The 13,894-nt window shown below is 47.7% G+C and overlaps 3 protein-coding genes across 3 annotated transcripts; 2 read left to right on the forward strand and 1 right to left on the reverse strand.

Annotated features, from left to right (window-relative positions):
* The first annotated feature begins 1,098 nt into the window (after positions 1-1,098).
* Positions 1,099-2,952, forward strand: LOC117846362 (small ribosomal subunit protein bS16m/bS16c). The gene is made up of 3 exons (XM_034727503.2): positions 1,099-1,432; positions 1,713-1,758; positions 2,413-2,952. The coding sequence occupies exons 1-3, from the start codon at positions 1,300-1,302 to the stop codon at positions 2,645-2,647; spliced, it is 414 nt and encodes a 137-aa protein (XP_034583394.1). The 5' UTR covers positions 1,099-1,299; the 3' UTR covers positions 2,648-2,952.
* A 739-nt stretch (positions 2,953-3,691) lies between these two features.
* LOC117846361 (pathogenesis-related thaumatin-like protein 3.5) lies at positions 3,692-5,608 on the forward strand. The gene is made up of 3 exons (XM_034727502.2): positions 3,692-4,452; positions 4,559-4,814; positions 4,916-5,608. Exons 1-3 carry the CDS (start codon positions 3,957-3,959, stop codon positions 5,172-5,174), a joined length of 1,011 nt encoding a protein of 336 aa, XP_034583393.1. The 5' UTR covers positions 3,692-3,956; the 3' UTR covers positions 5,175-5,608.
* A 4,944-nt stretch (positions 5,609-10,552) lies between these two features.
* Positions 10,553-13,150, reverse strand: LOC117842269 (probable sarcosine oxidase). Its single transcript, XM_034722658.2, has 2 exons — positions 12,356-13,150; positions 10,553-11,489 (listed from the first exon to the last, which is right to left on the reverse strand). Exons 1-2 carry the CDS (start codon positions 12,891-12,893, stop codon positions 10,798-10,800), a joined length of 1,230 nt encoding a protein of 409 aa, XP_034578549.1. The 5' UTR covers positions 12,894-13,150; the 3' UTR covers positions 10,553-10,797.
* Positions 13,151-13,894: the final 744 nt, after the last annotated feature.

Genomic DNA, 13,894 nt, shown 5'->3' on the forward strand with positions numbered 1-13,894 from the left:
GTTTCCTTGAAGCTAATGCTGGTAGGAGTTTCTAGTTTATTGACAGATAGATCTTTTCTTAGTTGTTGATCCCAGCAAGAAATGGCTGTCCTTGCCGGTTCTTTCGCTTTTAGGTGTTCGTAGGTAGGAAAAACATGCACAGCATCATGGATCATTGACACTTGTTATGGACAATGATGCTGAGATTGTTGCCATTTGTTAGAGAACAATGTCAATGCGAACAAGAAAGCATATAATTGTTTGTTCAATAATTCCTGCTGCTTATTCTTTCCTCATCCCCCACTCCTTGTTCTCTGTGTTCTTGGATAAAGTATAACCTGCATTTGTGCCTGTGTCTTTTGGGCAGGAAAAGCATGGCTCGGGACCAACCGTGTCAAGCGCGCTTTGGAGTGGCTGACTAGAGTGTGCAGTAAGCCGTATGCTCGCTCCAGCCTCCAGTGCCCGAGGCAAGCATTACTGTGTGTCTATGAGCAGTCATGCCGAGAGCAGCGCTCTATTATGGTGATGCTGGTGCTACCTGAAGCCTAATGTACTGGACTATTGATTGCTTTCCTTCTACACTCTAAACTGAAAATAACTGTATGAGCAAAGGAAGTTTAGTGTACTTTCAAGATGTTGATATGATGCATATACAGATGTTATTATTGATGAAGCTAATGTGAGTTTCACATGTTATTTTTTGTCATCCATGCAAAATGAATCATAATTTGTCAGCAAAAAGGCGAGACGGGCTCTAATTGGCTAAGGCCATGTTTAGTTACCTCCCAACTCCCAACTTTGACACTATGCAAAAAGAAGATTCCCCATCACATCAAATTTGCGGTACATGCATGGAGTACTAAATGTAGACGAAATTAAAAACTAATTGCACAGTATTGTTGTACTTTGCGAGACGAATCTTTTGAGTCTAATTAGTCAATATTTGGACAATAATTCACAAATACAAACGACACGCTACAGTGTGCTACAGTGCTGGCACAGTAATTTGGCACCTCAGCCAACTAAACGAGACCTAACTTTGAATGTAAGTGGGCCTAAAAAATTGGCCTATAAACTAACTTTTCCGAACGCTTTCCTCTTCCGCCCACAACTCTTAATCATGTGAACAAATTGCAAGGGCCATATGCAATACGAATGTATAGATCCAGCCCATATCGAAGCCCACTCTGTTGATCTCGCTCGCACTCTCTCATCCCCTCCCTTGAACCCTTGCGCCCACACGACGACCCGCAGCGCAGCCGTAGGAGGTGAGAAGGCGGCGGCGCCGGCGCCGGCGAGGAAATCAAGGAAGCCGAAACCATGGTGGTCCGGATCCGGCTGGCGCGGTTCGGGTGCCGGAACCGGCCCTTCTACCGAGTGATGGCCGCCGACAGCCGCTCCCCGCGCGACGGCAAGCACCTCGAGGTCCTCGGCTACTACAACCCGCTGCCAGGTTAGGTTACGCTACTGCCCTCCTTCCTCTCTCTTGCCGCGTGCCCTCGAATGCCCCCGTAAGATTGATTGATCCGTTTATTTACCGGCTCAAGAACCATTTTCTGCAGCTGTTGCTGACCAGCTTAGTTTTCTCCCCCATTGATTGTGCGTGCGTCCTCGTCTTGTAACGCTGTTTCAGATGGGGAGAGTAGTGAAATACGGTTATATGTGCTTTGAGGAGTATAGCTGTGACTGAATACCTGATAAAAGCTGTGTGTTTTTCTTGTTGCTGTGTGCAGGGCAGGATGGTGGCAAGAGGATGGGTCTGAAATTCGACCGGGTGAAGTACGTTTCACTTGCTCGCCATTTGTGTGTCTTGTTTATTACTTTAGCGGAATCTTGTGTATTGCAGCTATTACTGTGACTAGTATAACGTAGTTTAAAGAAGAGTTGTTAACAGGGGCCTGATTCCCACAAGATGTTTAAACTAAATGTGTGATTGATTTCGAAAGACGTACATAAGATTTACTTGGAGACTAGTTTAGACGTTCGGTTGGATTAGTGTTTTGGTTTCATGCTTAAGTTGAGGTTAGATCATACCATTTTGGATGTTGGGAAGGTGGGGAAAATGGTAGAGTTTGTGTGGTCTGAGGTGATTCTGTCTGCTAGTTAATTCGTAGTGCCAATTGCAAAGGATTGTTGTACTTACCTCTCTCTGAGAAGATTTTTAATAGGAAAATTATTGAAGAAGATAGGTAAAGAAATTAAGATGGAGCTGTGGAATGTGTAAGATGTTCATGGTAGCATAACTAGAGGGATAATACCACCTGCCCTGTATTATCTACCTTTCCCCTTTTTTTTAGCATTTTGGCAAGAACCAAGCAACCTTACTGACGTTGATTTCTTCTTTGATCAAGTTACTTCCAAGATATATGCTGTGCTGTTATCCTTTCCTGCTTTGAAGGCTATGTAACAAAGTATAACTTTCTTCCGGCATAGGTATTGGCTGTCAGTTGGGGCACAACCATCAGATCCAGTTCAGCGCATTCTCTTTCGGGCTGGACTCCTTCCCCCACCTCCAATGCTTGCCATGACTCCTAAGGGTGGGCCTCGTGATAGGCGCCCCATTCATCCAATGACTGGAAAACCCTTAGATCTTGAGGGTATCACAATAGTTGACTCCGATGCTCCTGAGGGCGATGCTGAAGAACATAAAGATGAAGTGGCTTCATAAATCTTATCTTTTAGCATTTGAAAATGATGCTAAATTTCTATTTTAGCATTTATGTAGTGGTACTGCAAGAGAAAACTTGTTTGTTGTGCTTCTGACAAGACTGAGTACTCCTATGATGTGGCAAACTTTTAGACATGTAATGTTTCATCCATTTTGTTCTAAAAAAATGGCAGGACCGTTGTTTTTCCTCCTAAATACAGTGCTATTGTGTGCATCTGTAGCTCTCATCCTGTTGTACCATCCTGCATTTGCTAAACAAGGTTCGCCTCTGCAATGGATTACGTGTGACATTGCGCCTTGATGAATTTTTTATGATCACTTTCTGTATTCTTAAATTGAGACTATTAGCTTGTATATTGTTTATGATATCAAACGTAGATACACGTCTGAGATGACTTGGAAGGTAGGCACTGCGGAGTGCAGAGCCAGCATAAGTTTGCTAGATCCTGTATGATCTATTCTCTGTGTGACCCAATCAGGCTGATGCTTCACCTGATCCAATCGCAAAGTTCATGCCTGGAATATATAGATGCATCTCTGTAGATCATTGTGCCCGTTTGTTGACGCTGACGCTTTCTTATGTGATTCTTTCCTTGTACAGTAGTTCTTACCGATACAAAGGCATGTTTGCCTCCTGAAGCATCTTCTCAGGATTCTATCGTAGATTCATAGGCTATGTGATGAAAATTACATACCATTTTGAAATGGCATATACTTTGATTCCAGTAATTATAATTCCTCAATGAGATAGTTGCTGATAATTCCATTTTAGTCCAAGTGAATTGCATTAACAAGTAGGAAATTCAGAATCTTGAACTCTTGATGCTGCGATACTCTGGCATTAGTAATGCTAACTCAAGATCTTGTTTCTGCATGCAATGAAAAAGAATGTTTATCTGCATGTCCATGTATAGTACTGACAATCGCATCCTGTACAAGTTAGAGACAAAAGTTCATTGCTAAGTAATGTTCAGGCTGTAGACACCAAAGATTGGTTCAGACCGGCAAAAGCAAAACAAAGTATATCTGGCCAGGAATTAAGGCATATACACAGTCACAAGCATTACCGGCATGGGCCTAGGCCAAGTAACTCATGTTAACATCATCAGCTTGCATCATCGCAAAAGGTATTTCTTCTTTCCCAGGCCACCCCATCCATGCGACATGCTAAACCAAGGTCACCAAGAAAAGCTTTCTCCGCAGCACTTGCCTTACCTTTAAATCTCTCAAGGATGCCCCAAATGTCTTCCCCTTTCTCCGTCCGATCCACATCAGTTGCCGCATTTATTGCCATAGCCAAATCAGTAGCATGGGAGAACCACCAAGAAGTTGCAATCTATGGCTGCTTGTTCTTTTAGTGTTCGCGCGATGGTGCCATGCTTCAATGGCCATGACGTTCACGGTCTCGAACTACTGCCCCCACCCGATCTGGCCGGGGACGCTCGCCGGCTCCGGCACGCCGCAGCTGTCCACGACGGGATTCAAGCTAGAACCCGGGCAGACGGTCCAGCTCGCGGCGCCGGCGGGGTGGTCGGGGCGGATATGGGCGCGGACGGGGTGCGTGTTCGACGCCGACGGCGCGGGCGTCTGCAACACAGGCGACTGCGGCGGGCGGTTGGAGTGCCGCGGCGCCGGCGCGACGCCGCCGGCGACGCTGTTCGAGGTCACTCTGGACGGGAGCGGCGGCCAGGACTTCTACGACGTGAGCCTCGTCGACGGCTACAACCTGCCCGTCGTCGCGATCCCGCGGGCGCGCACAGGCGGCGCCTGCAACGCCACCGGCTGCATGGCCGACCTCAACCGCTGTGAGTGCCACTCCCATGCGCCGGTGAAAATGCATTGCCACCGGCCGGCATCTGACTAACCATGGCTTTAATTTTGTGTTCTCCGTCGATGGTGATCGGCCGGCAGCGTGCCCGAAGGAGCTGCAGGTGGACTGCGGCGGCGGCGCGATCGCGTGCCGGAGCGCGTGCGAGGCGTTCGGGCAGGACAGGTACTGCTGCAGCGGCTCGTACGCGACGCCCGACGCGTGCCACCCGACGGTGTACTCCTCCATCTTCAAGTCGGCCTGCCCGCGCGCGTACAGCTACGCCTACGACGACAGCACCAGCACCTTCACCTGCAAAGCCTCCGACTACACCATCGCCTTCTGCCTCCCGACCTCCGGGTAATTCAATTGTTAAACAACAAACCTGCCATTGACGATCCATTTCCAATGCATGACAATACGAATGTAATAGCTTTCGTTGTTCGGACTTGTGTCGTCAGGATAAAGAAGTCGGATGCCGTGTTTCTCGGAGCACAGATGGACGGCCAGAGCACCGACGGCGCCAACAATGCGCTGCCGGTGTACAACGGTGGCAACAATGCGCCGCCGGTTTACAGCAACGGTGGTTTCCAGCCGCCGATTTACAACTACGGCGGCGGCGGAGGGGGCCGTCAACCAGCGATGGCGGCCTCGTCGGCGAGCACAATATACATCCGGCCACGGCTCCTGCTACTGCTAGTGCTCGCCTTCTTTTTCTGACGGCGCTCGGTTGGTCTTGTTCACGCATGCATGATTCATGTCGATCACGAGAAAGGTGAAGCTGAAGCTTCTCGAAGAGGTGGGTGAAGAAATGGAAGATCTGAGCGCAGATGAACATAGGGACAGCAGGCATGGATCAATGTAGAGATCCGAGAAGAGACTGAAGAATGAATTATTTTCTGGCATTTGGCTACCATACCTTGTGCATTTGCAGAATTGTAGTTGTAAAATTGACTGTCCAGCTAGTGGACTAGATTCTAGTGAACATAAGGAAAAATTGTTGCTTGCAACTAAAAGCATCTCTAAGAGTGCCCAAAAATTAGAGTCCCCAAAACCTGGTTTTTGGACTTGCCAAAAACCATTGGGAGCAGAAAAAAAGACTTCCTCTCCAACAGTTTTTAATAATTAGTTCCCAAAAAAATGAATTCCTGCCACATCATCTACTTATGGACCAGCTGTTGATATTTCTTCGCAAGAACTACCAAACGAACCACGCGAGATTCCGTCAACAAAGAACAGAATGCCTTGAGCCCTTGACCCAGTGCTGTGTCCCTGTAAAAGGTCTCAAGGACGATGTGCCGGAGTAGATATCCAACGCCTAGACTAGAAGAACTCTGCAAGTGAAAAGGATGACGCCCTAGGCAGGCACTGATCATGGCCTTGTCCTCCATCAAAGAAAAACAACGCGGGCAGGTGCCGGCGGCAACTGCAAACTGCGGCGAAGCAGCACTCGATGAGTGAAATTGATCCTGACGGCGGAACTCGACAAGAACGCAGCGGAAGATGATGAGACCGTCGGCCTTGCGGCGACGTCACCTGCGATGGTTGGAGAGGCCGATGGGCCGACGGAGAACAGGGCATGAGCCGTCGGCGCCAGCGTAGAAAAATTGGAGGGCGCAGAGGGGAAATTGTGCGCTACCGGAGAGAAAACGCGAGGAAGAAACGTTGGCGCGCATTGGATCGATTTCGTGGATCGGGAACGAGCGCGAGCGGGCCAAATATGGCTCCAGCTGGCTCTAGTATTAGGCGCGTAAAAAATTAGCCTTCAGATTGGGCCACTGTTGGAGGCGTTGTATCCATTCACAAAACTGAGTTTTGGACGTAATATTTGTCACTCTTGGAGATGCTATAACGGCTAGGTTCGAGCAAGGCCGCTCCATAATGTGGTCTTGCAGTAAAAGACGACCCCATATCCCTTATCAGAGTCCTGTTATACTTGCGTGGATTGTATCACAGTTTGACTCATCTATATCCCTCCAACGGAACCATAGACCCCCAAGCACACCGTGGTCTTGACTCTTAAGCCTATGTTTACTTTTTTTTAACACAACGCAAACCCTTACATAAACACATACACCTAACTTTATGAATACATGCACATAACTTTACCCCTATGAGTACCTCTAAGAGACTGAGTCGACGAATTCTCGAGATTGACGAAGTCACCACTGATGCCTCGTTATTGACGGGCACGTGTCGCCTACCACTGAAAGAATATCGCCAGTTAAATCATATAATAAATTCAAAAAAATACAAGTACCAGTACCGAGTCGATAACTCAAATTTTGGTGGACTTCCATCCAAGAAACCTTACCAGGGTACAAGTTGAGCCGCTCGGTTCCCACGAGTCCACAACCAATCGACCAAGCCTAATTCAACCTGAACAATTAACCTAATAAGTGATGTATCATCAATTTTAAATTAGACGTCTTACTTCTATTCATGAAAAGAAATGACATTGTCTTGATGATGGACCTAACGGTGTAGGGGCACGGGGCTTGAGCACCCCTTGCACCCATCCCACCTCACCTTCCTCGTCGATCCCACCCCATCCCAGATCATTCTCATTCCTGAGGAATATAAGAGACAATGAGAGAACAGAATCACATTTGGAGGCCGAGGATGTGTCTTCTATAGTTTATACGCCTCTGCCACTTCATGAAAATAGCGAAGATTACCGTAGAGAGTGGCGTGCGTGCCATGGATAATTTGAAAGCCCGATGCTTCGATGCTCAAGCAAGGGAGGAGAGTCTGGGTATAACTGGGCTAGACCGATGCCAAGCGCCACTAATAGACAAATTAGAGCTAGCTAGCCTTGGATCTTTTAACCTACAATAGCTACAGTATGAAAATACCACCATACGCTTAGATCCGGCCCTAAGCTTATTTTCACCCCTGAATATATATGTGAAATTAAGGAGTTGAAAGCTTTGAATTTTATCTTGTTCACGGTTAATCATCGTTACATAGAATTACGACTACGTGTCTTGGATTATGGAGAAGTTTCGCCCATAGACGTCAAGGTCTTGGTAGCCAGTGACATTGCTGGATCCGAAAATAAAACAAATGGAATATGGTTTTTCCCTTGCAAAAATTCTTATTACTTGTACTGAACTTAACATATCAGCAAGTGGGTCTACTACCAAAATGTACTAGATGCTTCTTGTCTGCAAGCGTTTGGCCTGGGGAGCAGCGGAGGAACGTATCTGTGACGACAACCATCCAACATCAGTTGACTGACGCTGACTCACCCAGTCAAAGTGAGCACGTGGTCGTGGAGATTGAATTTCGGCTCTGATAATAATTACAGCGCTGGGCTGGCTGAGTCATCTTCCACTGCGATTCGTTGGATATCTTGTGGCGACGAAGCCCCAGGACATATGGAAGGAACACATCAGCTCGATCTGACAGCATGCATCAGATGATAAGATCAGGATTAAGACTTCCAATCCTTCTGTCGTCTCCGAGATGGCGATGCCGGTGCCGCCTAACAGTAACAGGTCACCCAATGGCTAGCTTCTGCACTTGCATATGGTTGGCTGAGGATCAACTGACCCTTGCTTGAGTCAAGAAGATAATCTCTTGTCGCACGTACTGTGTGTAAAGGCTTCTGGATTAATAAGGACACTTGCATACTGGGTTTTGGAGCTGTGTGAATTCCGGCAAATGGCTGAGAGCTGAGAGGCACGCGCGCGTCTCTTTCATGCTAGATACCATGAGCATGACCAGAGGAAACGGTGGATCGCGAGTTCAGTTTCACCATGCTGCGATGTGAGCCCAAGTGAAATACATGGGGCTGTTTTCTGGGCTGCCCCAAAATTTGCGGTACACCGTTTCACTGCACTTTTAAGTTCTAACCGATCGAATAGAGACCTCACTTTTTGTTCTAGAGGCAAATCCTATCAGATATAATTCGGCCATGTCACATATGAGAGGGGAGCATTTGGCTTTTGTTCATATAATATTTTTGTTTTGAAAAATAAGAATAAATTACTTTTTATTTAATTTCGAATTTATGGCACTTACTAGTGTATATGTAGTCTGGGCATCCTCTGCCCACCACAACTTCCTTCTTATTTTTCTAGTAAATCCCAGCTAGCACTTACCATTTATATAATAGGAATATCTCTTTCAAATGAAGCTTAATTTTCTGCAAGTGTCTTGGATGGCCTAGGAATGGACACGAGTCCATGTTACAAGTTACAAAAAAAAAATCATCCGGATGGTGGCCCCACTGTGATGAGATGAACAATAGGAGCCTGATTTTGCCCCTCTGAAAATTACAGCATCATTATCAACTTATCATGTCGTCTCCTTGAGACCTTGACTACATATCCTACAAATATCATAGTTCCGGACAAGTCACTGAAGGCAGGCACTATGGTTCATCAGAAAATTGTGATAGCAGGTGTACTTTGTATGTGTAATTTATTCTAAATGCTAAACAGTCGGTCACCTACCATTTAGTTTTTTATTCGAACTAAATGATCAATTAAACATGATAAACAGGTATTAAACGGACACGGCTAGGCATTGTGTAGTGTTTACACAGCGTGTAAACGGACTAAACAACCATGTAGGCAAACATTGTGTGTGTGGGCCAGAAACTCAATTTGAGTTAAAGGAAGAGGAGGAGAGAGGGAAGTGAAGAAAAAGAAGTGGAAGAGGGCGTGGAGTTAGATGAGAAAGAAGAAGAGAGCTCTCCTATGAATAGGTATGCTGAGCCTGATTGGTTTGACTCCAAAATTTGCCATGCCAAATCCAGGGCATGCCAAAACATAGTCATGATAAAAAATTTTAACCAAAATCTAGGCAAAAACTTGAAGATATCACTTGATTGGGTGTCAAACAAGTGCCAAAGTTTTTGGGCTTGTCCTAATTTTGGTTGGGCAAATTTTGGAGCCCAACCAAGCAGCATTGGCGGAGCTACATGTTGGCCAAAGAGGGCCATGGCCACTTCTTGCCAATTGCAAATACTATTGACTAGCTACAAATTAGTGCTTATAAATTAAAATATCAATATGTTAAGCAACATATTAGTACTAATGGGCCCCTCTTAACTTGTTTTCTAGCTCCGCAACTGCCAAGCAGGCTATGCACAATCTATTCATATTTGGTTCTCAAAGAGGATATTTGTTTTCGAGAATTCTCTCTTCACTAAGAGGAAAAGAATGTTACACACGACCATAACGGCAGGGACGGATCTAAGGGGGCTGTAGCCCCCACCCACCCACACACACAAAGAAAAGGAAGAAGACGAGGTGAGGAGAGGAAAAATAAGAAGAAAAGAGGAAGAAAGGGTGGAGATGGAGGAGGAAGAAGTAAGCTAAATTTTGATCCTGCCGCCGCCACTGCACAACGGTATTTCAAGACTAATTGCAGTGGGAGTCAGCTAGTAGATACAGGAGAGCATACGGCAAATGAATGACGTGCCACAGTTGAGGCACAACAACAACCAAACAAACTACTGGAAAGAGAAAAACAGCAACCAAAATAAGAACAAACGACAAAGCTTCCGACAGGGACGGACAATCAGCGATGAGCCTATGGCAGCGACACGCATCATCATGTGATAGGATCAGAATATGAGTCAAGCCTGCTGTAATCTCTGAGATAGAGATGCCACCTAATCGGACATTAGATGGGACAAGCAACGCGTGCTCAATTAGCGCTAGCTTGAAGACTTGCATCAGCTGAAAACGAAGACGGTATATACATGCTCATCTCTTCACCAAATCAACAGCAATCAGTAGTAGAACTGACCCCCGAGCTGTTCGAGCTAGTTCTGCGTTTTTGGAGGTACCTGAGTTCTACCATATTCCTGCAGTGACCTTGCAATAATGTACCATCAGCATCTGGCAAATGGTTGGGAGGCAGGTCTCTTTCGTTTAGATTCCATGCATGAACACGACTAGGGGCACTTTGGTTACCAACTCCACATGTGAGGGTGCATGCTAAGATCTGTGCCAAAGTAAAAGAGTGAAAAAAAAAGGAATCCTCACAAGGGATTCCTTAGAACTAAAACAAAATCTGCTCAAGGGATTTGATTGCCAGCCTATGATCATCAGAATTCAGAACTACACAAGAGGCATCGCAAGTTCTCAACAAACCAGTTAATACTGAAACATTTATCCACAGCTGAATGCAGTTGAGCTGGTGGCTTTTGGTACACATGCAAAGGCGATGCACTTCAATTTCCTGACACTCCAACAGAACAAAGGAAAGTTTTACAATGCAATGTTCGACAGATTATTCCAGACAAAGCAATTGCCATGCCATACACACATTTTGACTTGATCATGAATGGTTGAAGATCTGATCTCCCATAGAGGGACGGTGCTCGTTATTTGTCCTGATCTCCAGGATTCTTGAGGTTTCCCTTTGGATTGTCAACAAACCGATCGATCCTTAAGGGCTGGAGGTCTACTCCAGCCTCCGCCGCCGTCCTCGCCTCCCCATCCATGGCCATCTCCGCCAGGATCCTCCCGATAGCCGGCCCCATCTTGAACCCGTGGCCGGAGAACCCCGCGCCGACGACGACGTCCTTCCCGAACTCCCCGCCGAGGAAGTCAATCACGTAGTCCTCGTCGGGCGTCATGGAGTACATGCACGACTGCCGGATGACCGGCCCGCCGGCGGTGTCGACGTGGCCCGGCATGAAGGCGTCGATCCACCGGGCTACGGGCTCCGCCAGGTCGGCGGCGCCCGTGGACCAGTCCCTGCTGTCCGGGTCGCACGGCGGGCCGCCGTGCTTGGCGATCTTGATGAGGCCCGGGAACTCCATCGACGGCGTGCTGTAGATGTAGGGGTCACCGTAGCTGGCGAACGTCGGGAAGCCGGCCTCCGTGGTGAGCTCGCTCTCGTGGCCGGGCTTCACCTTCCAGTAGCAGATGAGCGTCTGCACCGGCTGCACCGGCAGGTCCATGCCGATGACTGACTTGACCAGCTTGCTTGTCCATGCGCCAACCGTTACGATGCACTTGGCGCCATGGAATTCCTCGCCACTCGCTGTCCTCACCAAGATTGATCCATCCGCTGAGGAAAGTCGCATACAAAATTCAGGTTGAACATTGAAATTAGTCCTTGCAGTTCACAAAAATTCACTCTCTGAACGCGAACACTAGGACCACGTGGTGGTTTGCAACTTGCAAATCCTCCGTATCTTTTAAAAATCGGTAACTTTATCATCTAGTTTAAAATACTCTTTGGTCTCAGAGATTGGTGGGTACTTCACCTCTTGCCTGATTCCACAATCAGTGGCAAACAAAATTGTTGAGATTATTCAAATGAATAGTACAGTTTGAGTTGGAAAAATTATGCTATAACAACAATAAGATAGGCTGATGCTAGAATCATTTTACATGCTTTAGTGCGTGTGTGATGTGACATATGAGAGCAGAAGATTAGCTGTGCAGTCACAATTAAGAGTACAAGAAATGAACCATATTTAAAAACCACTTGCATGTAATAATGATAATAAACTCTTGGCTGCCGCTTAGCATATTGCTCAAGCTGATCTATCAAAGGTTTAAGGATTTAGCTCAAATTTCAGGCTCCAACTTTTCCTAGAAAATACCTCTTGTACAATCACCAACCGTCACGATGAAAGTCCTGTGCTTGTTTTTACTAGGCTACTATCCCACAACTGCACATTTGCAATCTTGGAACCATTGGAAGATGATGAGATATGAAGTGACAGGGATTTGTTCTTAATTACGCGAGGTTCAGGACACAGGAGCTTTTGCATGGTCATATGGTCCGCGGAAGAGCTACGTCAGCTGGCTCGTGCATGCTTGCCAGTGGCTCACATGCAGGAGCCGAGTGCTTCCAAGAGGATTAGCTCAGGCGTCGGTGGGAGGAGGAAGAAGACAGTAGCGCACGAGGTGCGCGCGCGTGCTCACCTGGCTTGGCGATGTCAACCACCTCCGTCCGGTCCCTGACGACGGCGCCCTTCCTGACGGCGAGCGCCTGGAACATGGCCACCGCCTTGGTCGCCTTCATCACCCCGCCGAGCTCGCTGGTGGCCGCCGTCCACCCTTCCGGCACCCGGAACACGCCCGCCCACGGCCAGGACGCGGCGACCTCGGCGGCGCCGCCGTTTCTGATGGAGGCGCGGAGCGCGGGGTCGTCCCGCGGGCCCAGGTCGAGGTGCGGCGTGGGCGTGAGCACGCGGTAGCCGGCGTCGGCCTGGGCCTCCTCCCAGAGGCGCCGCGAGAGGCGCGCCATGGGCGGGTAGTGCGGCTGCGGGTAGGTGGCGCGGATGGTGCGGGACTCGCCGTGCGAGGAGCCCCGGTGGTGGAGCAGGTCGAACCGCTCCAGGAGCAGCGCGCGCGCGCCGCGGGAGGACGCCGCGTACGCCGCGCAGCTGCCCATGATGCCCGCGCCCACCACGATCACGTCGAACCGGCCGTGGACGGCCTCGCCGTTGGACGCCGCCATGGCGCTTGCTTGCTTGCTTCTCGCTCTCGCTCGCTCTGCTCTTAATTTCTCTGACTGTTTTGTTGCCGTGTGGCCGGGTGTGCGAGGGACGGAGGGAGTAAGAGAGTCCAATGAACGAATGAAGCTAGCGTGCAAATACTCTTGCCGTGCCGAGGGTTGAGCTGCAAGCGTTTGGTGGCTTGAGCACGGACAAAAGCTTGGCAGCTAGGCCTCTTGGCGCTCAGCTAACTTGCTCACCGAAACGGATGTGTCCTGCAGTCTTATCTTGGTGTGCATGGGGCCAAGATGTACGCTCACAGTCACAGCCTTCATTTCAGCCGTTGGCTCTACCACGGCCATCGCTCGACAACGCACACTACACGTCACGCTATTCGGCACCGACCGGCGTACCGCGTATCGTGTGTGTGATCTGCGTCCTTTTGCCTTCATAAATAACAGCTCACCTTTTTTTAGAAAAAAGATTGCAATCATTGGCAAAACTGTGGTGAAAAATGTCTGTGCCTAATAGTTTTTACATGTATTTTCCTAATTTTTATTGGAATAGATCAGATATCTAATGTGTCACCCTGTCTCTCCCACCAATATTGTTCTAGGTTTATGTTTGTCAAACCTTTTTTTAATGCCATAGTTTGGTTGACTCTGGATATGTCCGCCCTCATTTAGTTTGGCAATCTCAACAAAAAAAAAATGTATCATCTATCCATATTCATGCTTTTGCATGTCAGCTGACACACAAAGATTCTACTTGCCATTTTCTATCATTTGCTTCTGCGCTGAAAAATACTAGTCAAATTTCTTCGAGATTCAAGGCAGTCGTACATATGTGCTGGTTTCTTTTAGAGCTCAAAATGGACATTGGATGGAAAAGTTTAATGATGAAAAATGTGGAAGTCCAACAATGAATTTCCTGAGAGTCAAGCTTTAATTTATTCCGTAAACTTTGATTCAAGTACATATACATACAACCACATGTCACGTCGTCACGAGCAAATTCAACCTCC

Source organism: Setaria viridis, chromosome 2 (genome assembly GCF_005286985.2).
Source record: "Setaria viridis chromosome 2, Setaria_viridis_v4.0, whole genome shotgun sequence".
Taxonomy (NCBI): domain Eukaryota; kingdom Viridiplantae; phylum Streptophyta; class Magnoliopsida; order Poales; family Poaceae; genus Setaria; species Setaria viridis.